Source organism: Leopardus geoffroyi, chromosome B1 (genome assembly GCF_018350155.1).
Source record: "Leopardus geoffroyi isolate Oge1 chromosome B1, O.geoffroyi_Oge1_pat1.0, whole genome shotgun sequence".
Taxonomy (NCBI): domain Eukaryota; kingdom Metazoa; phylum Chordata; class Mammalia; order Carnivora; family Felidae; genus Leopardus; species Leopardus geoffroyi.
Genome location: NC_059327.1, coordinates 112,960,999 through 112,988,770, shown reverse-complemented (window position 1 = coordinate 112,988,770; position 27,772 = coordinate 112,960,999). Strand labels below are relative to the sequence as shown.

Genomic DNA, 27,772 nt, shown 5'->3' with positions numbered 1-27,772 from the left:
ACTGTATATGTTTGTATTTGTAAATGTATAATATGTGTATGTTTTACAAATTGGCCATGTTGTTCTGTACATAGGCATTTTTCCCCTCAGCAATATATGATGTGCATTTTCTGTCAAGACATACTCTTCAGTAATATAATTTTAATGGGTACACAGAGGTCTACTAAAGATTTTTGGAGGGTAAGGATGTTTTTTTTAGAGGGAGACAGAGGAGACCTTTCCATAAGAATATTCTTGACTACAATTGATCTCGGTCAAGAACATACAATTAGCTCACATCATCTTTTGAAAAATATTTATCTAGAGTTCTTATTTCTTTAGAGGCATCAGAACAGAATGCCTATGTCAAAGTTTAAGGCTGTTCCTATTGTTTGTATATAAAACTTTTTGAGGCCTTTATTTAGGTGCTGACAAGTGTCATGGCAATTAAAGAAGTCCTTTCTTGTATTTTTTTTTAATGTGTATTTATTTTTGAGAGAGACAGAAAGGCAAAGCACACGTAGGGGAGGGGCAGAAAGAGGAAGAGACACAGAGTCTGAAGCAGGCTCCAGGCTCAGGCTCTGAGCTGTCAGCACAGAGCCCAACACGGGGCTCAAACTCTCAAGCCGTGAGATCATGACCTGAGTGGAAGTCAGACGCTTAAGCAACTGAGCCACCCAGGCGACGGCTTGTATTTTTTTTTTTTTTTTTAATGTGTATTTATTTTTGAGGGAGAGAGTGTGAGTGCGGAAGGGGCAGAAAGAGAGGGAGACAGGGGATCTGAAGCGGGCTCTGCAACGACAGCAGAGAGTCCCATGTGGGACTTGATCTCACAAGCCACGAGATCATGACCTGAGCCAGAGCCAAAGTCGGACGCTTAGCTGACTGAGCCACCCAGGCACCCTCCTTTCTTGTATCTTTGGTACAAATTTTAGATTTAGTGCTTGATTCCAATTGGAAGACCTGATTAGGGAGTGTTTACTAATTAAGATTAATGTTTTTATAGAAATTTGCCTTTGTATCACTTTATGAATAGAGCTCAGAATGTAAGTGAACATAAAAGAGATTACTCAAAGAAAAAAAAATTAAGTTTTCAAGAATGAATCAGCATTTTCTGGCTGTATTTTTAACTTGTTCTATGAGCCCTGTATTGCTATAAATTAGTAGAATAAGAGTCTAATTCGGGGCGCCTGGTGGTTCAGTTGGTTGAGTGTCTGGCTCTTGGTTTCGGCTCAGGTCATGATCAGTTTGTGAGTTCAAGCGCCACATCGGGGCCTGCACTCAGCATGGAGCCTGCTTGGAATTCTCTCTCTCCTCTCTCTCTCTCTCTCTCTCTCTCTCTCTCTCTCTCTCTCTCGGGGCCTGCACTCAGCATAGAGCCTGCTTGGAATTCTCTCTCTCTTTCTCAAAACAAACAAACAAACAAACAAACAAACAAACAAACAAACAAGAAAGCAAATCTTTTTTTTTTTTTTTTTTAAGTCCAGTTTAAAAGATACAATCTGAACTTCTTCGAAAACTGCCCATCTCTTCTGGTTACTAGCTCTGTGTTCTTTTGCAAGTTACTTATCTTCTCTGTGCCTAAGCTTCCTCAGTTGCAAAACATGCCCTCACACAGCATATTCTATAAAATGGAGGGTTAGTGAGTCAATGTTCAGAAAGTCCTTCGTAGGCTCAGGGTAAGCTCTCAATCACTGCTAGCTAATATCCTTATTACATGCCCAAAAGAGATCTTTAAACAAACATTACAACTTCCAGCAAACACTTCAATAACCTTCCATATCCATAAGTGCAGTGGCAAAGGCTTCCCTGTGTATGCGTGCGTTTGCAATTTTCCACCCTTTTCCAAAATTCTCTCCTGATTCTCTCTTCAGAGACCATAGCAATTTTTTTGACCTAATTCTTATCTCCTTTAATAAAACTTTAAATCTCCAGCTTTAAAGGCATACTTTGTGATGATAGCTAAAATGCTGCCCAGTGTTCCTAAGTGCAAGAAGGCTGATGTGCCTTACGGAGAAAAATGTGTGTTAGGTAAGCTTCCTGCAGGCGTGAGTTCTGAGACTATTGGCTGGGAGTTTAATATTAAAGAATCGACAGTACGTGTTAAATATAAAGTATCTTGAAACAGAAGCACACATAAAACATTGGTCAGTTGACAAAATTGTTACGACCAACGGCTTGCAGGACCTAACAGTGTTACTTCCTTTGTGAGCAGTGTTTCGGAATTTGCTGTGTTCCCAGAGACTTTATAGAACATAACTACCATAAGGAATGAGAATCAACTACCTCTGACAAGAACACGGATTAGAAACAGAGAGTACTAATCCATCTAGGCAATAAATTAGACCCTGGGAAGGAAGAGCTTTCTAGAATATAACTTATGTGAGTGATTATCTCCTTCTTAAGAAATGTGATCAGACTTTGCTTAGTGTAAAATAAATGCTTGCAAAAATAAACATTTGTGTTATCCCAATGTATTTAAAATTCTGACTGATTTTTTTTTTTTTTTTTTTTTTTTTTAATATTGTGGATTTCTGCCAAGGGGTTTGAGTCTGAATACAGTGAAACAATGAGCATATGTCCCCTGAAGTCTGGGGCCTTTGTGTCTGAGCCTATGCTATATAGTGCAGTGAAAACCATAAAAAGCAGCAATACTCCCAGATCTCCCAAACCTGCTTTTGTTCAGGTTCTAAGTACAGAAGAAAAGCAAAAATCTGCTGTCACACTGACTTTGCACAATGCATATGTTCAACCTTCCAATCAGCCCTGTTCTGAGTAAACCTACAGGTCTGTTTAAGAAGTACAGAAAGTACACAATGCATCACCATAATAGCATACTATTTCATCCATTGATCTTATCAGCTTATCTGTGTATTCAAATAGCACCACTGACCTGCTTCTCCGCCTAGACAACATAAATTGTTGGGTGTGACTTAGTCAAGCGTGAGAATAAACACAAACAGGGAAATGTAACTCAGGCTATCAAGGCCCAGAAGCAGGCAGGAATAGAAGCAGGCAGAATGTGATCCCAGCAGACCAATTCGCTCTCTGAGCACCAGTCCCAGGATGGCAGTAACTGCTCTATGTTAATGCCCCTAATGATATCCCCAACCCCCTTTATTTTCTCATCCTAGAACATCCGCATCTAAAACATTTCAAGACTCCTGACCATCATTTAAAACTTTATTAGACCTGATGAGAATGGATTCTTCACTTGATTTCTAGATTTGCAGGAGGCCATCTAATGTAATTTACCCTGTTATTTATTAAATAGTCCATGTCACTCCACCTATGGCTGCATTATGCCAAAACAACTTCCTGAACTATAAGAGTAAAGTAAAATGACATTGCCTTCAATGCATAGTAAAAAAAAAAAAAAAAAAATCAAATATTGGGACGTAAAGCCATTCAGGCATTTAAAAAGTTTTTTAACTTTTATTTATTTTTGAGAGACAGAGACAGAGCACAAGTAGGGGAGGGGCAGAGAGAGAGAGAGACACAGAATCTGAAGCAGGCTCCAGGCTCTGAGCTGTCAGCACAGAGCCCCACATTGGGCTTGAACTCACAAAGTGAGATCATGACAGGAGCCTAAGTTAGATGCTTAACCAACTGAGCCACCCATGCACCCCCCCCCCCATGCAGCCATTTTAAATACATATCTTCATAATGAAGAATGCTGTTCCTCTTGAACATGAATCGAAAGAAAAAATTAAGAGTTCAGATGGCATCTCTTTTTGCGTGTGGCCTTACTGAATCAGACTGGACTTAACTGAGAGTTTTCTATCTTTCCTGCACGAAGATGGATACTCCTACTGTCAACACATGTTCACCAGACCGGATTTGCTTCCCCTATATTACATCTGTCACAGGTGCAAAATCTACAGGTACAGAATAGATTTAAAGCACCAGATGGGGCACCTGGGTGGCAGTTAAGCATCTGACTCTTGGTTTCGGCTCAGGTCATGATCTCACAGTTTGTGAGTTCAACCCCTGCATCAGGCTCTGCGCTGGCAGCACGGATCCTTTTTGTAATTCCCTCTCTCTCTCTGCCCCTCCCGCACTTAGGCTGCCTGTCTCTCTCAAATAAATAAACTTAAAAAAAAATAGAGCACAGTTCCCTTTACCCATATTTTTACTCTTACCCTAGAGCTGGCATATCTATGCATTTAAGTCAATCCCAAAAATTTAATGCAGGGAATAAACATAACTACTTCTACTGAGTGCAGTTAACACCTAGGATACTTGTCATCTATTAACCAGTCATTCCTTTCTCTTCTCCATACTTCCTGATGTGATCTTATGGATCATATAATCTAAGAATGTGTAAATTCCAGGTATTTTTTAATTTCTGCAGACACTCTAAGTAAAATTTATAATTAACAAACTAAAAAGAAATAGTCATTGTTGGGCTCATACATGATTGGGATATAAAAGTATAATGCTCTTGCATGGGGATAGAAGGGGGATGAAAATTTCTAGCTCTCAGGGTTGCAGTGAGTGGACCATGAGATAATGTGAATATACTATATAAAATGTTAAATACCAACACATTTAACTTTCAATGATAACAGCATAACTAAAACTTATATGCTGTTAATGGATGCTTTACATGCATTAATTCATTTAATCAATGCAACAACTCTATCAGATCGGTATTATTTGCCACATTTTAGGTTTTGTTTTGTTTTGTTTTAAATTTTGAGACAGAGAGAGAAAGAGAGAGAGAGAAAGCATGAACGGGGAGGGGCAGAGAGAGAGGGAGAGAATGTCCTAAGTAGACCCCACTGTTGTCAGTGCAAAAACTGAAATGGGATTTGATCTCAAGAACAATGACACCATGACCTGCACCAAAATCAAGATTCAGACGCTTAACCGGCTGAGCCACATTTTAAAAATAAGGAAACTAAGGTTTAGAGAAGATATATAACCTCTCAACACTGTATAGCGAGAACAAGGAAGAGCTCAGCGAGAGCTGAACAAGGAAGGACTCAAATCCAGTCCGGTCCTAGAGTCACACTATACCATCTCTCTACACAATGTTACTATTTCCAGCATATGCTATTTGATCCAACAGAGACAGTAACAACTACTTTTTCCAAAGCAGTGCCTTGCTTTGGATGGTTAGGTAAGACAAGCATTGAGTTTACGTACTGAGTATCTGAAGATGACTGACACACATGGATATCAATGATCCCAGTACTTTGTCAATGTTGGGTCAAGTTTTAGGACTCCCACATGTCAGGTAACGTGCAGAACTATTCTTTCATAATCATTTGTTGGTACTTTGTTTGGAAATTATTCTTATGCTTCCATTAGAAGATTAGAATTTCAATCTCTATCTTTAGGGATCAAGGAGTAATTCACATGATACATTTACATTTAACATCACCGTGAATAAGTCAAAGCATCCACTTTTTAATAAGACCATTCTGTTTGTAAGGAGTCATGTAAAGAGTACCAAAATGAGTTTTATTGAAGCCTTAAATTGTTTCTGTCTTCTATATGTTTTTGTAATAGGCACAGTGGAGGATAATGGAACAGCCAACCCAGTTTCCTCCTTTGCTAACAGAAAACTTAAACCAATATTTTTTGAAATGCAATGTGCCCAGCCCTGAGACAAAGCAAAACTGGTACGAGCATCTCAAGGCGATTAGTTTCTTTGTCAGCAGTCTAAGGGTGGGCAAAACAATCACAGTCCTCTTTGCCAGTGAATGGGCCAAGAGTGAGGCATGTGACCCAGGCCTGGCCAATGGGATGTTGTTATAGCAAATTCTTATATAAGCTTATTGAGAATAAGTTGTCTGGGAGGCTTCTCCTTAACAAAGAAGAAAACTAAGAGAAGGCACTTTGCTGCCTCCTTTCTCTTCTGCTTGGAAAGCTGGACTGAGGACAGATGCTTGGGGATATGGCAGCCATCTGTGGCCATGAAGAAAACAGTGCTGATACATTAAGGGTGGCAAGACAAAAACTCCCATAGGACCTGGAACATTGATGACATTATTAAACCACTAAGCAACTGCAGAGGCTCCCAATCATACTTATTCTTATATGAAATAGTTAAATGTTTTATGTTTGAAGCCACAGTTAATTATGTTCTGTTATTTGCATTTGAAAGCATCTCAACATAGTTCCTTGATTGGCGGGTATATACTACATAGCAAACTGAGGATTATTATCCAAAGAGGACATAATCCATGGAAGGAAATAATCTGAAATGTATAGTATTTTTATTCCACTGATCAAATTTAAAACCATTTTAGTACTATTATTCAATGTATTCTTTTTGCACTTTTAAAGCTACTAGTTTTTCCTTCTAAAAATAACAAAACAAATAATACACCAACTGAAAAGAGTGACATGTGTTCTCTAACTTTTCACATAGTAGCTGGAACATCACAATGAAGAAACATAATTCTCCCATTTACAGTTTGGTGAGGGAAATACTTAACAACACAGAAAAATTTCCATTCTATATTAAGAAAAATGTCAGGTTACAGAAAAACATGGTATGAAGTCTATGATTATGTTTTTTGTTAAAAAGAGAAATAGAACAAGTGGAAGAAAGTTTTAAAAAAATTAGCACCAAAATGTTAGTGTTTATCTCAAGGTAACATTTATTTTCTTATTTTTGCTTATTTGTGGTTTCCTACATTTTCTACAATGTTACTTAAGCTTACTTAGTCCAGGCCTATCCACTGAAAGAAGAAATCACAACTGAATGAAGTTTATTGCTTTTAAAATATTTCTGTGACAATACATATTTTTGCATTATCAAAATGAATCCTAATATTCTCTACATAAGTAAAATCTTCAGGAAAAAACAAAGATTATATGTAAATCTCAATAATTCCTGGCCTCTAGGCTAGGTGCCTGGCCTCTAATTTAATTGATGAAGCAAAACAATATACACATAAATTTCAGAAAAGGGGGTAGAAATACTAAACCTGTATTTTATTTATTTATTTATTTTTTTTGGAAATACTAAACCTTTAAACTCAGCTGAACTCCTGAGAAAACACGAGCATTACTTTTCATTTCCACACGAAAAACAATTTAAGCTAACTATTAAAGACAACTGGCAAGCTATTGATGGTCTGGCCCCAGATCAATGAAAACAAAATTTATAGGCTACTTGGGGAAACTGCTATATTCCAAATGCCCTTGACTTTGCATATAAAGCAGACATTGGAGCTGTTATGCTGTAGCTACCCAATGAAAACAGCTTAGATCTATTACAGTGTGTCTAGATATGACAAACTATAAACAAACAAAAAAAGGGCCTGTGCATTCTTTCCACTAAGTAAAATCTCATCCTGGAAAGGCCATTCAGCTACACCGTGTTTTGTTATTTTCTGTACACCACTGTGAGTACCAGCTTCAGAGTCCCTATACCTTCTCCCTCCAGCATTACTGAGAAAAAAAGGAACTTCTGGGCCCCAAATGCTTTGTGGGGAAGAAATATTCTCCACAGAAAGTTTTGTAGTCAGCTGAGGAACTCTTAGATCTCTGAGGCCAAACATGGCTATTCTTTAGCCATGATATAATTCTCAAAACCATGGTAATCTTTTTTTTTTTTGTTTTTTGTTCCATGTAGTTTTCCATTGTGAGTATTATTTCATCTATGTAATGCCAGTTCAAAAAAAACAACTGTCTGGTTTGCCTGAATTATTCACATGAAATAACATTTACAATCTGAGCCCAGCCATCAGTTACATCACTGACCACTTCTTGTCATAGCAGAACTAAAGAAGAGATTAGCATCGAAAAGAAAAAAAAAAAAGAGAGAGAGAGAGAGATTAGCATCAACATTTGCTTGATTAAAAAAAAAAAAAAAGCTCAACTAGTAAGGGTTTATTTTTTAAATCACCACAATATTCATATTATATAGTACTACAATTTAAGCTTATTTTCAAAATAAATGTAAATATTTATCAAGCATTTATAGTATGTGGAAATTTGTCTGAATGTTTTAAGCTTATCAAAAGTTTATAATATTTAACTTTTTGTCTTGATGTTTTAAAAAATCAAATACAATCATATGGACCTTACTCTCTCCTGGCAGAAACTGCATCTACATGTCCACAGAGATTGTGTAAGTCACAACATTTTATGCTTAGTATATTGTAATTTTGATATTAGACTGATATAAACATGTTGTTCTGGACTATGAAACTACGTATGCTTTCTTTTGGGGTGGTTTCCAAAATTTAAAAAAAAATACATTTCTTTCTTTTTTGTTTTTTTAAATGTTTATTTATTTATTTATTTTTAACGTTTTATTTATTTTTGAGACAGAGAGAGACAGAGCATGAACGGGGGAGGGGCAGAGAGAGAGGGCGACACAGACTGAAACAGGCTCCAGGCTCTGAGCTGTCAGCCCAGAGCCCGACGCGGGGCTCGAACCCACGGACTGCGAGATCGTGACCTGAGCTGAAGTCGGCCGCTTAACCGACTGAGCCACCCAGGCGCCCCAATGTTTATTTATTTCTGAGACAGAGAGAGACAGAGCATGAGCAGGGGAGGGGCAGAGAGAGAGGAGACACAGAATCTAAAGCAGGCTCCAGGCTCTGAGCTGTCAGCACAGAGCCCGACACGGTGCTCAAACTCACAAACCGTGAGATCATGACCTCAGCTGAAGTCCATCGCTCAACTGACCGAGCCACCCAGGCACCCCCCAAAATATATTTCTATAATAGGAGAAAGCTTCCTTAAAAAAAAATTACCTGAGGGGCACCTGGGTGGCTTAGTGGGTTGAGTGTCCAACTTTGGCTCAGGTCATAATCTCAGGGTTTGTGGGTTGGAGCCCCACGTTGGGTTCTGTGCTGACAGCTCAGAGCCTGGAGACTGCTTCACATTCTGTGTGTCTGTCTCTGACCCTCTCCCCTGTCTCTCTTAAAAATAAATAAACATTAAAAAAATATTTTTAATTACCTGAAAAGAGATAAATATACCTTTTCTTCTCAGGTTACAGAAGAAAGTCACAAATATTCAGCAGATTAAATTTTTAAATTTACTTCAGAAAAAATATCTTCTGGGAAATAACACTCTTAAAAATAATCAAGTCTAATATACCTAACACATACTAAGTATCCAATATTTTCCTTAGTATTCTTTTTTGCTCCTGTAGGATATTTCTACCTATTGTTTGTTTTCTTACATCTGGAAAGAATATATTTTTTTAAATGTTTATTATTTTTGAGAGAGAGACAGAGGGCGAGCAGGGGAGGGGCAGAGAGAGAGGGAGACATAGAATCCAAAGCAGGCTCCAGGTTCTGAGCTGTCAGCACAGAGCCCAACATGGGGCTCAAACTCATGAACTGTGAGATCATGACCTGAGCCGAAGTCAGACGCTTAACCGACTGAGCCACCCAGGCACCCCCAGAAAGAATATTTAAGTTATCTATAGCTTATGAGCAAAACTTTTTCTAAATTTATAGAGATGATAAAATAAAAAGATCAAATCATTTACAGAGATTTTTAAAAACTAGAGCCCATATGATTTGCAACCATTCTCCTCTAACCTCCCTGTCCCCTCTCCTGTGGCCTTTTGTTTGTTGGTCGAGACAATGGAGAGGAAAAGACTAGTGTGGAATGGCAGGTCTTCCTAAATACAGGTAACATAAAAAACAAAAAACAAAACAAAACAAAAAAACCACAAAAGACTACTTTTCCTGTATTCAAATGGCAATCCCCCATCTTTTTATAAGAGGAAGTCCAAAAGAAGCAAGGATTCAAAGCAATGCCCAGGACTGATAAGATCTCCTCTACAAAGCAGTCCTTTGAAAAAGCTGTCACAGTCTTGCTAACCTCATCCCTAGAACTTCTCACCAGATAAAGACACACCAGGTTCTTGGACCCACAGAGCCTTGGCCTGTGCACTAGACTCACCCTTAAAACCTTCATTTCAGACTAACAAAATCCTTCTAGCGCCTTTAAAGGAAATACAATCTTCCAGGAATTCTGCAATTCTGGATATATTTGTTAATGATGTATTCCAGGTATGTGTGCAGCATCTGTTTCCAGGTGCCACAAGGTCCCTAAGCCAATTATCCTATTCATTTTTTTCTCTCTGGGGACAGGTTTATGTTTAATCTTTTATCTCTATTAGATTAGAGGACTATTGTCCCCGGGGAACCTTTGCCCTATTAGATACCTTCCTGAAGCCCATGCATAAAAGTTGTAATGTTAAAGTGAAACTAATGTCTTTTATCAACTCCCCAACCCCTGCTTAAAGATGTATTACCCCTTCTGACTAAAACATAATCGAACTTAATAATTTACAATTGGAGAAAGAGAAGGAAATTTATTGTGACATCAATAGGATGGCTCACCTCTAGCTTAATCTGAGAAAGTGTATTTATTTCAAGTTAAGATTGTGCAGTTCAGTGTCCTTACAAATTGTGTTTATGTTTAACTGTACTGCTTTTTGAAATATTTATTAAAAAATGCATTAGTTTTTTGGGGCGCCTGGGTGGCTCAGTCGGTTAAGCGTCCGACTTCGGCTCAGGTCACGATCTCACTGTCCGTGAGTTCGAGCCCCGCGTCGGGCTCTGTGCTGACAGCTCAGAGCCTGGGGCCTGCTTCCGATTTTGTGTCTCCCTCTCTCTCTGCCCCTCCCCCGTTCATGCTCTCTCTCTGTCTCAAAAATAAATAAACGATAAAAAAAAATAATAAATAAAAAATGCATTAGTTTTTAAGGAAGTGTTTGTTACCTAATACTAAATACATCATTTTAAAATGATAGTCCTATTATAAAATAGTAAATACTCTACAGGTAATGCAGAAAAATGGGAGTAAGACCACACACATAATCACACTACCCAGAGGGGGGCCGGGGCGGCTCAGTCTGTTAAGCGTCATTCTTGGTTTCAGCTCAGGCCATGACCTCATGGTTCATGAGTCTGAGCCCCGCTTCAGGCTCAGCGCTGACAGTGTGGAGACTGCTTGGGATTCTCTCTATACCCACTCCCCCTTCTCTACCCTTCCCTGCTCATGCTCTCTCTCTCTCCTTCGGTCTCTCAACATAAGTAAATAAGCTTAAAAAATCCCCACCACCCTTGTGTATTCAGAATATTAAAAAGATTATAGAAAACTGGAAGAGCAAAAGGAGAAATAACCACCACTTTACCATCTTTATACAATTACCTTTAATCATTTTGTATTATTTTCTTCCTGATCTTTGTTCCTTGCGCATACAGTCCCACCCACCCCTCATTGTAGGTAAGTCTTTGGACTTCTTTCTGATTAGTGTCGATGGTTTGAGTGCCTAGTAAAGAACTAATAATCCCCAACAATTAGCACAGTTTCACTAAGAATTGGTCATGATAAATACCTTTTCTTCTTAAAAATAAAATCAGATGAATAAGTATTTTTATTATTGTTTCAATATGGCACTGGACAGTGTCCCAGAATTCACTTAAGGACAATATAAAGTGTACTGGATAATAAATCAGATACATTTGAATGTGAATGAACAGGCTTGAGGATCCATACATATATGCATTCATCTCCTCAACACACAGACTGCAACTATATGCCAAATTCTGTGATAGGCATGGATTTCAAAGCTAGAAGAAAAAATACTAATCTATTTGAGTCAAATGCCAGAAAACCACAAAGGAAGACCCAGTGGATTCTGATGGGTGGGGAGGACCAATGATTTTTTTTTTTTTAATTTTTTTTTTTTCAACGTTTATTTTTATTTTTGGGACAGAGAGAGACAGAGCATGAACGGGGGAGGGGCAGAGAGAGAGGGAGACACAGAATCGGAAACAGGCTCCAGGCTCTGAGCCATCAGCCCAGAGCCCGACGCGGGGCTCGAACTCACGGACCGCGAGATCGTGACCTGGCTGAAGTTGGACGCTTAACCGACTGCGCCACCCAGGCGCCCCGAGGACCAATGATTTTTAATTTGCATTTGAATACACAGGTGTGGGATGAGGGAAGGTGATTTGGACCCATATTTGAATGGCCTTTCAAACCAATCGAAACAATGTGGAGTTGTCATACAGACCATGGGAAACCACTGAAGGTTTGCACCACAGGAGTGACAGGATGGGATCTGCAACTTAGTGTTGAAAGACTAAGAGAATAGAGTAAGGGAACAAAAAGTAAGGTGGAGGTCTGAAGGAATAGTGGCCATGGCAGTGAACTAAGAGCAATGGAACCAAGAGCCAGACCACACAGGGCTTGTGGGGAGGGAAACAATGGTGTTGAACAGTGACATCCTGTCCCGAGGGAGGTAACAAAGGAAGTAGAGTAGGGGAACTGAAGAAGTTCAGTTTGTGAAATCACTGGTCTGAGAAGACAAACCCAAAGAATGTAGGATGGAGTCAGCATCATCCAGAGCAGTACTTGCTAAGGCAATTGTAAGAATTACCTGGGGAGTCTTTTCACAGTACCTGGGCCCCTCCACAGACCTACTCATTCTGAATCCCTGACATGAAGCCTGCACATGTGTATTCTGAAGAGAAACAACCTCCTCCAAATGAGTCTGGCCCAAATACCTGCTTAAGGATCAAGGACACAGCATGGTTCTCAAACTTTTTTTTACCCCAAACTACCCTCTTCAGTAGAAAAACAACTCAATAATTACAAAGAATTAGAGAAGAACCAAGTACCAACCAAAACGATGCAATCACAAACAATATCAGCAATCACAACGTATAGGTTCAAAAAAGTATTTCTGCAAAAGTATTTCTGTGAATGTATGGGCAGTAATCAAAAACCACCACAACTCAAGATAACCCTGGTGGTTTTCTGATAAGAATCCTTAAAATCTCCAGAATGCCATATAAAAAACAGAAGCTTTGTAATGTTCCAAAGGACCACAAGGATTCTAGTGGATTAGAATTATAATTCCCTCTTCCTCCACCATTATTCTCTATTACAGACTTGCTCATGTTAATGTATATGTACCCAATTTTAATAAATTTATTAGCAGTCTACTGGTCGGTCACATTTAATTGTCCAAACCAAAAGTGTGCGAGTCTTAATTTTTGATTTCTCAGAAGTATCCATGTGGATTATGAGTGGACTGCAAATGATGTGAGAATTGGCTTAGAAAAGAAAAGTCCAGGGGCGCCTGGGTGGCGCAGTCGGTTAAGCGTCCGACTTCAGCCAGGTCACGATCTGGCAGTCCGTGAGTTCGAGCCCCGCGTCCGGCTCTGGGCTGATGGCTCAGAGCCTGGAGCCTGTTTCCGATTCTGTGTCTCCCTCTCTCTCTGCCCCTCCCCCGTTCATGCTCTGTCTCTCTCTGTCCCAAAAATAAATAAACGTTGAAAAAAGATTAAAAAAAAAAATTTTTTTTTTAAATAAAAAAAAAAATTTTTTTTTTAAATAAAAAAAAAAAAAAGAAAAGAAAAGTCTAGAGAGGAAGTAATAGCAATTTTCAAATGCATACACCATGGTCATGTGGACTTGGTTATTAAATACAGGTAGGGTCAGCACTAGGGCTAATAGAAGCATAGTGGAGGGACACAACTTTCAGGTCAATATGTAGAACAGCCTTCAACAATCAGAGCCACCCCAAGTGGAATGGACTGAAGGGGGCTTCTTAAGAAAGTCCTCAGGTTCTGACAGTGGATGACCAAGTTAAGAAGAAATTGCTTTCCCCAGTTAGGAAACTAGTCTTAATGACCACAACACATGTGGGAATGCTATCTATAACCTTTTCTGCAGTCAAGAAAACATAGTTAAAAAGATACTTGATAACCTACCTAGGTCTTTCCTTCTAGCTCCCCCCAAAAAAGTAAAAATGAACAATGATATGAGGCAGAAAGATAATATCCGTTTTTCCCCTTCTGTTTAGAACCTTTACATAATGAACATTGAAATGTTATGAATTCAGAACAACCAGCAACAATAATGGTTAGTGCCATTGATTCTTTCTTTGTGGAATATGACATGTTTTTTGGAGCCATCAATTGAATAAAACCATCTAGAAAAATGTTTATGTGATTTCAGATTCACTGTGCATTATTAAATAAAGTAGGTAACCCTGTCAGCACATCAGAAAATATTTATTCTAACTAGCTAATCCTCACCTTATTTATTCTATCTCTATTAAGAATTTAATTCAACTTATAATGAAAAAATTTTAATGTGTCAGGCAGTACATCATTTTTGAAACTTCTTTTAGAGGGATGTACGCAAAAAAGTTTGAAGAATACTCCTTTAATCTAGAAAATTCCATACAACCATTTATTTTTTCTGGTTAAGCATCATGATGTTCCTAGACCTCTTACTCTTAACTTTCATGTCGGTACAAAGTGTTATACTCCTTTGTGGGGCCGTTTTTCATGACCACATAGTATCTACTCTCCATGAGAATTCCTACCTACAGGACAATAAGAGAGAGCACAGCATAACTGCTCTGACAAATGCTTCTCAAATTTGACCCCAGAAAAGTTTTTTTTTTAATTTTTTTTTAAGTTTATTTATTTTTGACAGAGACAGAGTGCGAGCATGAGCTGGGGAAGGGTAGAGAGAGAGGGAGACACAGAATCCAAAGCGGGCTCCAGGCTCCGAGCTGTCAGCACAGAGCCTGACGCGGGGCTCGAACTCACAAACTGTGAGATCGTGACCTGAGCCGAAGTCAGACGCTTAACCAACTGAGCCACCCCAGAAAAGTTTTTAAAACTTGCTTCATTTCCTGGGCCCTTGGGTCATTCTCCATGTATAACTGCTACTGTCAAAACCACAAATTACAAGAATCTACAACACTAGGTCTGAAAGAAGAATGTCTCTATAGTTGACAGGGGCCCAGGGGGACAGTCCACTTATAACTTAAGTATCATTACCTTAGAGGTTAGTTATAAAACCCCTCTAACAGCACGGCACACTTAACCTGTGCTGCCATCACAAAGAGAGGTACATAAGCTGCCCACTGCAAATGCGAACTCCAGGCCTGGATGGGGAGCTGTTGGTTTGTGACTGCAGGAATTCTCTGGGTGAAATTCCAAACTGGTCTTCTATGCATGGAAACTGAAGAAAGAGGCAGATCACTCCAGATTGGTAGGTGGCAGTTTTAATAAACAAGGGAATTTATGTATGAGGCTTGTCTTCAGAGGCTGCAAGACAAGAAGATCTCTACACCTGCCCTCCAGAATCTTAAGAGTTTGTATAAAGGCCTTCACAGGGTTCAGTCACAAATACAGTCCAGATGGTCTCAACAACACATTCCTCTTTCAAGGCTGTGTCCCTGAAGTAGCGTCTAGTATGGGAACAATGGGAAGAACATACATCTCAAAAACAAGGGTGGGGGAAGGACAATCCTCCAAATGCCCAGGTCCAGGTTGAGGGTTGAGAAGCAGTCATGTGCTCTCAATGACCTCCTTCAACTGAAGCTAAGACCGGAAGGAATAAGCACATGGAAGTAAAATCCTCACATCCCCTGAGAACCTCTAATGGACTTTCTTGTCTCAAGAATGAGAAAACTGGGAACCTTAAAGAAAGGATTCCACTTAAGTTTCTCGACCACAAGCTCACTGCCGTTCAGGTGCATAAGAGAAGATTGATGTGTGATGCTCGCTTATTTTACTTTGCTAAGAAACCAAACAGCCATGCTTCTCTTATTGAAATTAAAAAAAAAAAAAAAAAAAAAAAATCATTGAGCAAGGACAAAAGACTTACTTGAAGCACAAACTTGCAAGCTCATAATGCCAACATTTTTAGCCACTATCATTTCACTTATTAATATAGAATGATTTTACCTTTAGTGTAACATAATAAAGACACTATCACACTTTCGATGAATAAATTATTAAATGAGATAATCTCAGGTGTTTTATAGGAAATAAATTAGTAATCAGTGTCTGTTACGAGGACTGCCTGTATTTCACACTGTTACATGTGATTGAAGATAAAGCATAGCTTCTGAAAAGTTCCAAACATTCATTGTAGAGTTGGCCTCCACACTTTTTTTTAAACCACATATATATTAACAATGTTTTCACTTGCTGCGATCTTTCAAATTACAGATTTCTTAATAGCAAAGTTGATGTCATACTTTTTCTTCTTTTTTCCCTCAACGCCTCTACCTTGGTAGTGGCTCCCAGGTAATGGGCTTTTTTGTCATATTCGGAGGACTGATTGCACAGCCATTTCGGGTTATCTCAGTTATACAGGAATTTAATTATGATTTCTTTTTCCCTTTTGATCCCATAGAGTCTGTGGTGCAGACAACAATAAAGGTATACTAAATATCACATACAGTCCTGGACACTGTTCTAAGGGCTTAAGGTATAATAAATTGTCTAAATCTCACAACCTGCTAAAGTAGATTCCATCATTATCACCCCCAATACTAATGCTATTTTCATCTCCCAATTTAGAGATGAGGGAACTGAAGCAGAGGTGCTAATTAATCTGCTAATAAGATGGTCACTCGGCTGCTAAGTGGTTCAAAACTAGGGCTTGAACGCAGATACATACACGGGTTCCAGAGTCAATGTGCTTAACCACCACACTATAATACCACAGTGGATACTCATCACCACACCTGTGGAAAACTGAAAAATAAATGCAAATAAGAGAGTCCAAAAATTAGCAGGAAGTCCAAGAGACTACTCCTTCTCTCTCCACATTGAACAGGAGCCCAGTCTCCCAGTCTCCCAGTCTTCTCTCCTCTCTCCCTTCCTCCCTGGGGCTGTTGACTTACAGGTTATTATAAAGAGATCAGCACAGTTGTTTCCCTTAATTCAGAGTGTGATGGAAAATACATTTCTATTTCATGTACTAAAGTAGTTGTTAGATCTGTTCCCAGCTATGGAAATTTAGTGTACTAGGGTCACAGAAGTCACTCTAGAGAAGAAATTATTCACAACAAAGTAGTCATGCTGGACAAAAGCTAATATCCTTAATATATCCCAAGTGTAAGCAAACAATAGTTAACCAGGAAAGGCCTGGTACAGATAATTTACAAAAGCAAATGGAAAATAAACCCAAATAAATTTTTTGAATCTTGATAGAAATAAAAGAAATATAAATTAAAGCAATGGGACATCGCATTTTATATTAACTTATCAAAGATTTTTTAAAGGTGATCATCTTCAGTGCTAAGAAAGATGTGAAAACTGTTCTTCCTTGCTGGAGTGTAAATTGATTCAACTTTTCTAGACATCAGCCAGGCTCTAGGTATCTTGAACCTTAAAAAGAGTAATTCCCCTGGATGCTATAGTTTAGATTTATACAAAGAAAATTATCAGATAAGTAAAAAAAAAATTAATATACAGAGGACTAGTTCTAACAGCAAAATACTAGAAACTTAACATGTTCAACAATAAGGCAATGGTTATCTAAATTAACTGAAGCTCAAACAATAAAATATTAAGTTGCCACTGGAAAATGTACTTATGGAGGTATCAGTGAGATGTTTATAATGTAAAGAGGGACATAAGCAACATAAAAATTTGTAATGAGATGATATGTAAATATAAGCACCCAGCAGTCCCTGGCACATAATAAGAAACTCAGTCTGCCAATGGTAAGTACTGAATCATTTAAAGTATGTAAAAAACTTGGAAACAAGGCTGGAGGAAATGTGGCAAAACAACAGTGGATGCCTCTGGATAAGAATTAAAGATGTTTTATTTCCTGCATCTTTACATTTTCTAATGATTTCATTTCTTTTTCCCATATTTCTCACTTTAGAATGAGATAAAGAATTTAAAACTCATAAGCAAAACAAATAAATGTACTCTTTACTTCAACTGACCTCGAAGAATAAGGCCATCCCTGACCCACACATTTTTTTTTTTTTTTTTCTTCCTCTGTCCACAGTGGGTGGCTCTTTACCAATAGCTACAAAAATCTGCCTGGAAGAAAGCATGGCTGGAGGCAGTGGCAGGTGGAAACAGACTCCCAGAGTCTAGAACCAAGCCGAGAGAGTATGAGTCTCATGGAAGAGAATCAGACAGAAAGCATGCTTTATAAGAAAGGTTCCAAATCTGTGTGTCATAGTTTGAGACAAAATTGGACTATTTTAGGATAGGAACATCGATAAAGGTGACAGGCTTTCTCCACTTATGAAAGTGTTGATAGATGAACAAGTAACGTTCAGGAAATATTTCTTAATGATTAAATTACTTATTTATCTATATAGTTTATGTTCATTATGCTCATTACAACATTTATAGGTGTTTTCATATTCTGGCCTTATGTGTTCAGGATTTAGAAGCTAAGAGGCACTTGGGAGATCATTGACTAAAACCACAAGTTCCTGACATGTTTACAGTGCTGCAAGTTTTCAAGTGCGTTACTTATTGAGTTCAAATAAGGGGATGATTGAGGCCTCAGTGACAAACTCGTCAGTGGGGCTGGAGACCATTTCTTCTCTTCTTAACCCTACGTGCAAATCTCAACTTGTATAAGCACACTGAGCCTCATTTCCTGTTGTAAAAAAAATCAAAAAGATAATACATCAAAGGGTGGTTGGGAGGATGGAACAGTTAACATATGCAAAACATTTTAAAAGAATACTAGCAATTAGTAAACAACTATGTATCAACTATTAGGATCATTACTTGAGAATAAAGAAAATCTACCTTACTTTTTAAAGATCTTTAAATCAAGTCTGTCGAACAGTCATAAAATTGAGAGGCAACTATAGACCTGGATATTTAAAGTCCCTTTACTGGGCTTCCTTCCCTCTTATTGTAATGATAACCACTGCTAGTTAAGCTTTTAAATGCTTAACACACCCAAAGACTTCAATAGAAGCCTCACGCATTTAAAAAAAAAAAAAGGTTTCTGGAGTAACCCTTTTCATCTAGCCCTTTTTTCCCCATCGAGCCTCCTAAAACAAGATCATAAAATTCTCAACTTCAAAGCATTTAGTTCCACTAAACTCACTACACCTGAAAAAGTCAATTACCCCAGTTAGAGTGGGCCTAGGATCTTAAATTTTTTTTTACGTTTTATTAACAACACCTGATGAGTAGAAGGAATGACTGAGCAGAAAACCTTGAAGGTTGTGGCTATCGTAAACTATATGAAGATTTTTAAAAATTTATTAATAATCGGGCTAAGTCCAAGTACTAAATGTTCCATTTTTGCAGTTTTAAAATGCTTATTAAAATCGTATTATTTAACTAGTTAAAAAAAAAAAAAAAAAACACTGCCAAAGTCAATTAAATTGGCACCTATTTTGCAGCAAAGTCTAAAAGTAGGTCTAGGTGAGCAAATGCTCTTTGAATACCAAAAAACAGAAAAGAAATGGTCTATAATGGGCTATCAGGTTTCATATTTCGAAAGTCACTTTAGTATCTTTATGTATGTATGCACTTTTGTAGGTAAATGCCTATATTTTCTTAACAAAGATATATAATAACCATGCATTTCATGGGTCTTTTCAACAGTCTTAAAAGATGTATACTGTTCCTTAAGAGTTAAGGGATAGTCAATTCAAAAATTCAGTCTTAGAACTCAAAGGATCAAATAAAAAACCAAAACATTAGCTCCAAGAATGAGTGTTAATAAAATTAAGGGTTGAGCTAAAACATTCGAAATTTATCTTTAAAAAATGGAGTTACACCTATTTCACTTAAAATATGTGATCCTAAACCTAAGTAAAAACTATGAGGCCCCCTCTCCCAAAATACATTCTATCAGTGATATTCCCCTTATCATTTTGCAATTAGCTATAAAATCTTGAAAAGGAAAAATACTAAAATGGGAAATTCTGAAGGAAATAAAAGTTTTAGAAAAGTGTATGAGTACCCATCCAGCAAAACTGCTTGTAATCAGCATGCCTTATTTATCTCAGGAAAGGTAAGTTTAAATCATTTTCACGTGTACATTTTGCGGGGGCAGACAGACTTAAAGTTAAATTTTAGAAAAATCACTGTGAGTGACTGATTAAACAGAAGTTTTTCCTAAAAATATTTGTCATTCCAATATACTAGGATAAAGAACCCTAAAACTGAAAACTGTGAGTGCTCAGTACAGAAATGAATCAGGAAAAACACAGAAGCCTGAACGTAAGAGAACTCACCATGGGACCCAATGCTTTGGAATGGTTTTTGCTCAACAAGCTTAAAACTACAAATTCATTTTTGACTCTAGAGCAATAATGTTTTTTAAAAGGATTAATCTATTTCTAAAATAAAATTTTGAAAGTTACATATAATTAGGGATGCTATTTAAGCTCTGAGTAACTGCCAAAAGTTACCCATTTGTACCCGCCTGTCTACACACACAATCAGAATATAGATAAAGGACAAAGTTATGAGCCTTAATGTTTCAACAAAGCTATGTTACATTTTTGTTCAGATGTTTCTAAGGTTATCAATAGAAATGATATCTGTGGTATAGGTAGTAACTTTTTAAGTAAACGCCTGTGCTCTTTTAACAAAGGCCGGTAAAAAGTCAATGGGGGCAGGCAGATTTGAAGGTAGGGACTAGAACATTGAACAAGAAAAGGTAAATAGCTAAAGGAAAATTTGTGGACTTTTGTCGGCTTCTTAGTAATAAAGGGCAGCTCAGCTCACCTAGGTCCATACATGAACAATAAATGGATCACTGAGATAATGTTTAGATCATTTCAGAAAACACTGAGACCTAAAATGTGCAGATCATTGAAGCAAAGATGAATTCTTGAATTAACTGAATAGTACCACGCTCCATTTTGCTTTGTTAGCTAAAGACTGATTGGATGCTTATTTTATGCCATCCTAAGTATTCACCCACCCTTCCCCGCCCTCCACCAGCTTCTCCAGGGTCTAACTTGAAAGAATCTTCTCTTAAGGAAGTATGCAAAGCAACTCTTAGATCTGGAGTGAGTTGACTTTGGAGGTAAATGACAATAGGATCCTGATACCTTTAGAATTATCATCATCTAACATCAAAAGCAACAAGCAACAAGCCTTCTTCACAAAATTTAACAAAAGGCCTTAAGTAAAAATTTTACATCATCTATAACTAATGCTAATATAGAGATGGATAATATGATCATAAAATAATTTCCATTATCCCTGGGAATCCTAAAACACTTTGGTGTTTAAGACTGCATGAAAATACAACATTTTTAAAAAGACACATGAAACTTAAGATCACAGTTCCCACATATTTCATTACTTTCTAACACTGTAAAGTAGGTCATATTTCTCTTCTCTGTGCATTTTCTCAGACTTCTCATTCTTTTTTTTTTTTTTTTTTTTTTTAGTATTTTTTAATGTTTATTTATTTTGGAGAGAGAGAGAGAGAGCGCAAGCAGGGGAGGGGCAGAGTGAGAGGGAGACACAGAATCTGAAGCAGGCTGCAGGCTCCAGGCTCCGAGCTGTCAGCACAGAGCCTGACACGGAGCTCGAACCCATAAACTGTGAGACTGTGACCTGAGCCCCAGTCAGTTAACCAACTGAGCCACCCAGGCGACCCTCAGTCCTCTCATTCTTAACCTAGTAAATATTAGGCCAATATCCCAGTGCTTTCTAAAGTTTATTGAATGACATGCTAAATTCCTCACACTTAGGACTTCTCAATCCTAAGGCTAATATGAGCTGTGATTCCCCAAAGTGGAAGGAAGCAGGAGTATTATGTGGACATAGTATTTTCCTAGATAGCTGACCAAATTTGTATTTGCTGTAGTGGCAGATTAAATGAGACTCTGGCCTTTCCTGTTTCATGGGAGTAGACTGCAGTATTCTCCAGTCATTTTTCTTATAAATGAATACAGAACATCTCAAGGATTCTAGGGATTGATGCAGAACAGTTGTCACTACAGAAAAAACAACAGCTTAATCCTATGCCTGCATTTCAGAAGTTTGACAGACATGATGCTGTTTTGAGTAATATACTCACACACAGGCTTACAATATTTTTATGTTCTTTAATACATAAATTGTACGTCATGTTACTTTCTAAACCTCACATATAAGAAGGTATAGATGTACAATTCCTTTTAAATAGTGTTTCTTCTCATTTTTTTTTCCTTAGTAAAAACCAATTTGTAGATAAAAAGGTTTTCTTAAATACTGAATCCTAAAATTGCCTACACTATCTTATAGATCCTAAAATACAAAACACAAAATATAAACAATAAAACCCTTATAACCAACGCCACCGTGGGGGGAGTGGAAAGGAGAAAGTCAGAAAAATATACAAAGCAGTGAAAGGCTGGATGTGTGAAAGATGCCAAAGGGGAGCGGGGGAGGGTTTCATGAGGTTCTAGGCAAGGCCTGTGATGACGTCACCTCACATCCATAATGTTACAGCAGTCAGCACAGGCCTCCTGCTTTCCTATTGGTGAACACCGTGTCAGCCGACATCAGAAGATAATCATCATTGGCCAGACAATTACAACTGGAGCAACTAGCATCCACCGCTGTTAGCACAAACCTGGCAGGCTGCTGAAAGAGAAGGCAGAGCCCAGCTGCCCTTCTCACTCAATGAATTTTTATGTCGCCTTGCCTTACCAGTCACCATGTGATTTCGCTTCCTTGCAAGCAGCACTTATAAATTAAATCAGCTATTAGTGAAAATAACAGGTAAAGTCCAGACATCTCATTAAGGAACAAAATGCCTTTCTTTTCAATGTTGTAAAATCACAGGGCTTTTCAGTGTAAAATTGGAAGTCAAAAATGCTATTGAGGCTAAAAGCATGCATTTTGCTCTACCTCGTCTAATAAAATATCATCTACCAGATAATATTACCCATGGTATTTTTAACTTGACATGTAGTTTCAAGATGAGGTTTCAGGATGATTCTCCAAGGGAAATATATTTATTACTTTTCACTTCAATTGCTTATCTAATTTATTATACACGAAACTATTTGCTAGAAAATTAAAAATGTCTATAGTATTTGTCCTGTGTTTAAGACAACGACTATAGGGTTAATAATTTGTAAAAAGCAACAATAAATAAACTTGATAAACTTGCCACAATTGAACAGTTTGGTGTTTATACAAGTACTACTCCAAAAATAAGGGGATCATAACATTAGTATGTATTAAGGTAATGAATAGGGATTATTTAAGCTCCTTTTAAATAATACTAAGTAGTGTAGACAGCATACTGACAAAACAGCACACCTGGCCTTTCTCATAATTCTTCAAAAGACCATGTAGCTCATTTTTGAGAGATAAGTTCTAAATCTAGAAATTAATAAGATTTGTTTGAGGTTACGTCTAAGACATTTTTAAGGACAAGTGCAAATGATTGCTCAAAAGACAGAGTAGATGTTTCACAACATTGTGTGTTTCCTCCAGAAACTATTTCAAGCCATTTTGAGTCCTGGAAAAGATAAGGCTCTGGATTCCTAAACTTCCTCTAGCCCCAAGAGGGTCTAAGCCTTGGTTATAGAGCTCCCTTCTATTAACAAGGGAAATGAAAAGAAAATCATTTTCTTACACACCTTGTTCAAGACATTTTTGCAGTTGGGATTTTGGTGAGGAGGGCTTATAAAATTGGGCCCCTATGATATTGGGAGAAATGCACACCCTCTGGGGTAAAAGGAGAAAGCAAGACAATTAAGGTCAGGTAGATGTGCAAGGAAAGAGTAACAGCTAGCAGGGCTTTTTGACTGCAATATGCAAGCCAAGAACATAGGGTCAACCAAGAAAAAGGAACGGAAAAATCCCAATATAGGACTAGGATGCAGTATTCAAATGCAGTGGGAAGACCAAACCTGTTAAGCTTCAGGTATTAACAGGTAGTGCTGGCAATAAAATGGGCACCAATCATCATTTTAACTCACTGGATAAGCATTTTCTCCAGCATCTGCGTCGTACGAAGCACTCTTCAACGTGCTCCGTATAATCACGAGTGGAATGGGACAAGAACCATGCCCTAAAGAGCTGATGAGGCACAGAGGAGGCACAGGCATACTCGCAAATATTCATGTATATAAGTAAGAGCCAGGAAAGATGTTGCCATTAGAAAGGTCTGTAAAAAGCTTTAAGAAAACCGTGGTCAAGACTCAACAGGAGAAAACAGCTTGGCGCATTTTTGCCATTTTCAGTTCCGGGGAGGGCTAGGCCCTGTCTGGTTCAGTGTGTACTTGTTGAGTGAATGGAAAGAAGAGGCGGGAAATGGTTACCTGGAGAAGCAACAGAAAGTGGCCTCAGAGAAAAGGCAACCAGTAAATAAGAGGCAATATCCACCGCTGTGGTGCAAGGGAGGGCTGGCCCACCGGGAATGCGGGCAGCCACTGCGAGGGGACGCCGGCTCCAGAAAGGCAGGTTCAATAAAGGTGCAGCAAGTAGGAGACAAGGCGGACTGGAAAACACAGAGCACACAGCGCTAACGGGGGAAGAAGATGCGCTCCGAGTGGTGTGGCAAGAGAACATGACAAACAGCTGCAGAGAAGACCCGGCCCCTCAGCTGCCCCTCGGCGAAGCTTCCAGCGCCTGCGGCCTCGGGCCCCCGCCCCCGCCCCGCCTCCCGCGCCACCCTCAACGCTGGAGGAGGAAGTGCCTCCGGAGAAGGTCCCCAGGCCGCCGAGGCCGAGAGGGGGTGGCTTCCCCAGGAGCCAAGACCCTTCAATGTCTGCACTCCTACAGAATCGAGCCTCCCCGGTGTTCAACCACCTTCCGGACCCATCCTCGGCGCTCTCCGGCCTCGCCGGCCCAGGAGGGGCTCCAGCCCCGCGCCCCAAGTGCCTGCCGCACTTCCTGGGCTTCCGAGAAGATCGTGTCCCCCAGTTGGCTTCCGGGTCTGGCCAGACGCGGCCCTCGGACCCCCTCACGCCCCGCACCCTGTGCAGTCCCCCAGCCAAGCCGCAGCGGGTGTGGGTGCTCCGGGCCCTCCACGCTCGTCCCCAACAGGCCGGGCCCAGCCGGCGCGCTGGGCGCAGGGGGCGGGCTCCGCATGCCTGCAGCCGCAAATGGCCAGCGGGCCTCGGGTGGGCCCGCGGGGCGGGAGGAGGGGGGCGCGGCGGCCCAGCCTCCCGGGGCCAGTCGCAACTCCTGGGGACCGGAGTAAAGGAAGTTGAACCTCCCTCCACCAGCTCCGGCCCGCGGCACCCCCTCCTACAGCACCAGCCAGCCCTGACCCCCCGGCGCGTCGGCGTCTCTGGTTTCCCATTGAGGAGATGGGGGAGGGAAGGCCGGTCGAGACCGCGCGGGGCACGCGCGCTAGAGCACGCGGCGGCGGGCGAGATCCCTTGGCGCCGGAGAGCCTCTCCGCCCGACCCTCCCATCGAGCACCCAGGAGGCTGCAGGCCACTGCCCAGCTCCGGGGTGCGTTGAGCTTGCACTTTACTGATAGCCAGACCCGGGTTTATAGGGAGGAAGGGAATGTCTGCCACAGGAGCTCGGTCTACAAGGAAGAAGCGAGATGAACACACCCTCCCCTGTTAAATATTGCAAGGTGACATAGGATCGCCTCCCACACTGGGATTTTCAAAAGGACTGGCGGAGGAAACAGTAAACAAGAAAGACTCTTTCCCTATTGGAAGTTTTTTTTCTGGGGAAAGGCCCCTAAGGACTCTGCGGACCGAGGGGTTTTTAATCTGTGTCTCAACTCCAATCAACAGCTTCCTACTGAATTAGAACGGAGTGTGTCCAAAAGGCGTTTCCGTAAAACAGAAACTTAATAATGGCGTGGCTCCACTCGCTGGGGTTCATTCATTTTTATTACCGTTTTCATTGTCCCCTCCCCCCCGTCGCCCCCGCCTCTTAATGAAACCGGAAAGGGATCCGCGCCGGGAAAGGGCTCCAGGAAAGGAGAAATCCGGCCAGGGAGCGGTAGAGAGTAGGGCAATGAAGTAGGAGGTCTGCAAGGAGAAAGGAAGGACACGAGGGATGGGGAGAGGGCGAGGACTAGAGCGCGCAGGCGAGAGAGGGTTAAACGGAGCAGCAGATCGGGTCCTTCCTTCACTGCCTTTCACACTCAGCTTGCTGGAGGCCAAGCGAGAAAATCCAAAGCTAGGTGAAAACCAGAAGGTTGCACAGGTAGGGAATCTGGACTGTGGCATCTCTCCCGCCTTCCCAGTCGCGCAGACATCTACTCTACACACACACATGTATGATCTACGTTATATAATCTGTTAAAGATGTATGTGTAGCGACGGTTCACACAGGGGCACTCACAGACCCACGCGCTTCATGCAGCCCCAGTGGCTCCTGCACCCGGGAGACCGGAGAACTCAGCCACCACCTCTCTGCTGCCCGCGATTCATCGCTCCATTCACGCCCCGGACAGAAAATACCGACATTAAGGCACACAGCGGGGACGCGCAGGGCTCCCGGGAAGAGTATCACGCGAAAGCATCACCTACCAGTTTTCCTGCATCCACTGGATGGCTTCATTCTCGTTGAACTGCTTTTCGAATTCATATTCTTGTAAAGTCAACACTGACATGTTCATTGGGGCTGATCTTCGGAGTCGCTACGTGCTCTCTACACAAAATAAAATAATCTGTAAAGCGCTTGATTTCGAGTGCTCTCCTGTGGATTTTCCCCACCCACCCCCCCTAGGTTTTCCCCTCGCCGCTGGGTCTCCGGCGGCCGGCCTCTCTCAGCCTCTCTCAGCTACATCCAGGGTTGAGCATTGCCTGTGCCACGGCTCCCAGCTCCTAGCTCTGGGGTTCTCCTCCTCCCGGCGTCCGCATCCACCGTCGGAGGAAATGAATGCCTTGCGGTCTTAGTGCCCGCACGTTTGTCCATCACCCTTTCTACTCGTCTACAGGGAAATCTCCTCCCCCTCGTGCGATCGGAAAATTAACCCTTAGCGAGAGAGAGCGAGACCTCTCGGCCTGAGGGGGTGTTTTGCTGACGCGAAGGTGCCTAGGGGCGTGGAGGAAGGGCGCCGAGGAGGAAGTCGCCTCGAGGTCATCCACAATTCCCAGTCCCAACCTCGTGGGCAGCCTAGCCTGGCCTTTGAGTGTAGTTTCCGCGTGCGGGGCGCAGCCCCTAGGCGCGCGGACCCGCGAGCTTGGCTACTAGATGAGAAAGAAATAGTAAAACCTGCCGGCTGTCTCGCCAGCAGAACTCCAGGCAGGTTTGCGCTGAGATCACACGTGAAAGGAATGCGCTTCCCACCTCCTTGCTCCTGCCGTACCCTCGGGGTCCCCCACCCGCGGCTTTGACTCACCTAAACCCGCGGCGCGGTAGCCCGCAGAGCTCTGCTCAATCACCAGCGGGCTGGGGATGCGGAGGATGAAGGGGTGGAAAGTGGAGAGTGACTAGTAGCCGGAAGAGGGAGAGAGGATAAGTGGAAGAGTTAGGTTCGGGGAGAGGTACAGTTGATGAACTGAGACAAAGGGGGTAAGGAAGTTAGCAGATAGAAGAACTAGACCTACTGGTCCAATGCAAAAACTTCATTTGTATGCCTGAGAAATTTCGTTTTATACAGATGCAACAGAATCGTGTTGAGGGGAAGGCTAAGTGTAATGTTGACCCCCTACTGAACCCCCAGTCTCACAGCCATGTCCTAAACTCAGCGTCTATCTACATCCCCTCTTTCTTTTCAGAAGGAAAAGGATTTTCTACTCAGTCCATCCCTCCACTTATTCTCCACAAGTTTGGAAAAATGAGACATATGAGACATGGAGGTATCTAATAATTAATCTATGAATGTAATTGTAAGCTTAAAATATAATAAGGAACCTATGCTTTAAAAATTAGTTGGACATTAGGACCAAGAAGAAAATTCCCTTCTTCTGGTGCACAATTTCCCTACCACACCTCTAGTCTAAGGAGAGGGTATTTTCATTCAAAGTCAGGTTGCTTGGAATGTCTGAAAAGTGGGAACTGGGAGAAATATCTCTAAAAGAGCAAGGTATAATAAGAAATTAAGGAAAGCGTTGTAAAAATCCAGTACAATTGGAGCACCTGGGCGGCTCAGTCGGTTA

The 27,772-nt window shown here is 40.6% G+C and overlaps 1 protein-coding gene across 5 annotated transcripts in view; it reads right to left on the bottom strand.

The window, feature by feature from the left end:
* The window catches only part of ELOVL6 (ELOVL fatty acid elongase 6), a 147,832-nt gene extending 120,664 nt beyond the window's left edge, over positions 1-27,168 (bottom strand). The window contains exons 1-2 of one of the 5 annotated variants that reach the window (XM_045470386.1): positions 27,013-27,168; positions 26,198-26,318 (exon numbers count right to left, since the gene is read on the bottom strand). In XM_045470386.1, the coding sequence (XP_045326342.1) occupies positions 26,198-26,286 (89 nt within the window). In that variant the 5' untranslated portion in view covers positions 26,287-26,318; positions 27,013-27,168. Of the gene's footprint in view, positions 1-26,197; positions 26,945-27,012 lie in introns of those variants that run through there. The other 4 variants (XM_045470396.1, XM_045470378.1, XM_045470405.1 and 1 more) reach the window with 4 other exon arrangements.
* Between the last annotated feature and the right edge of the window lie 604 nt (positions 27,169-27,772).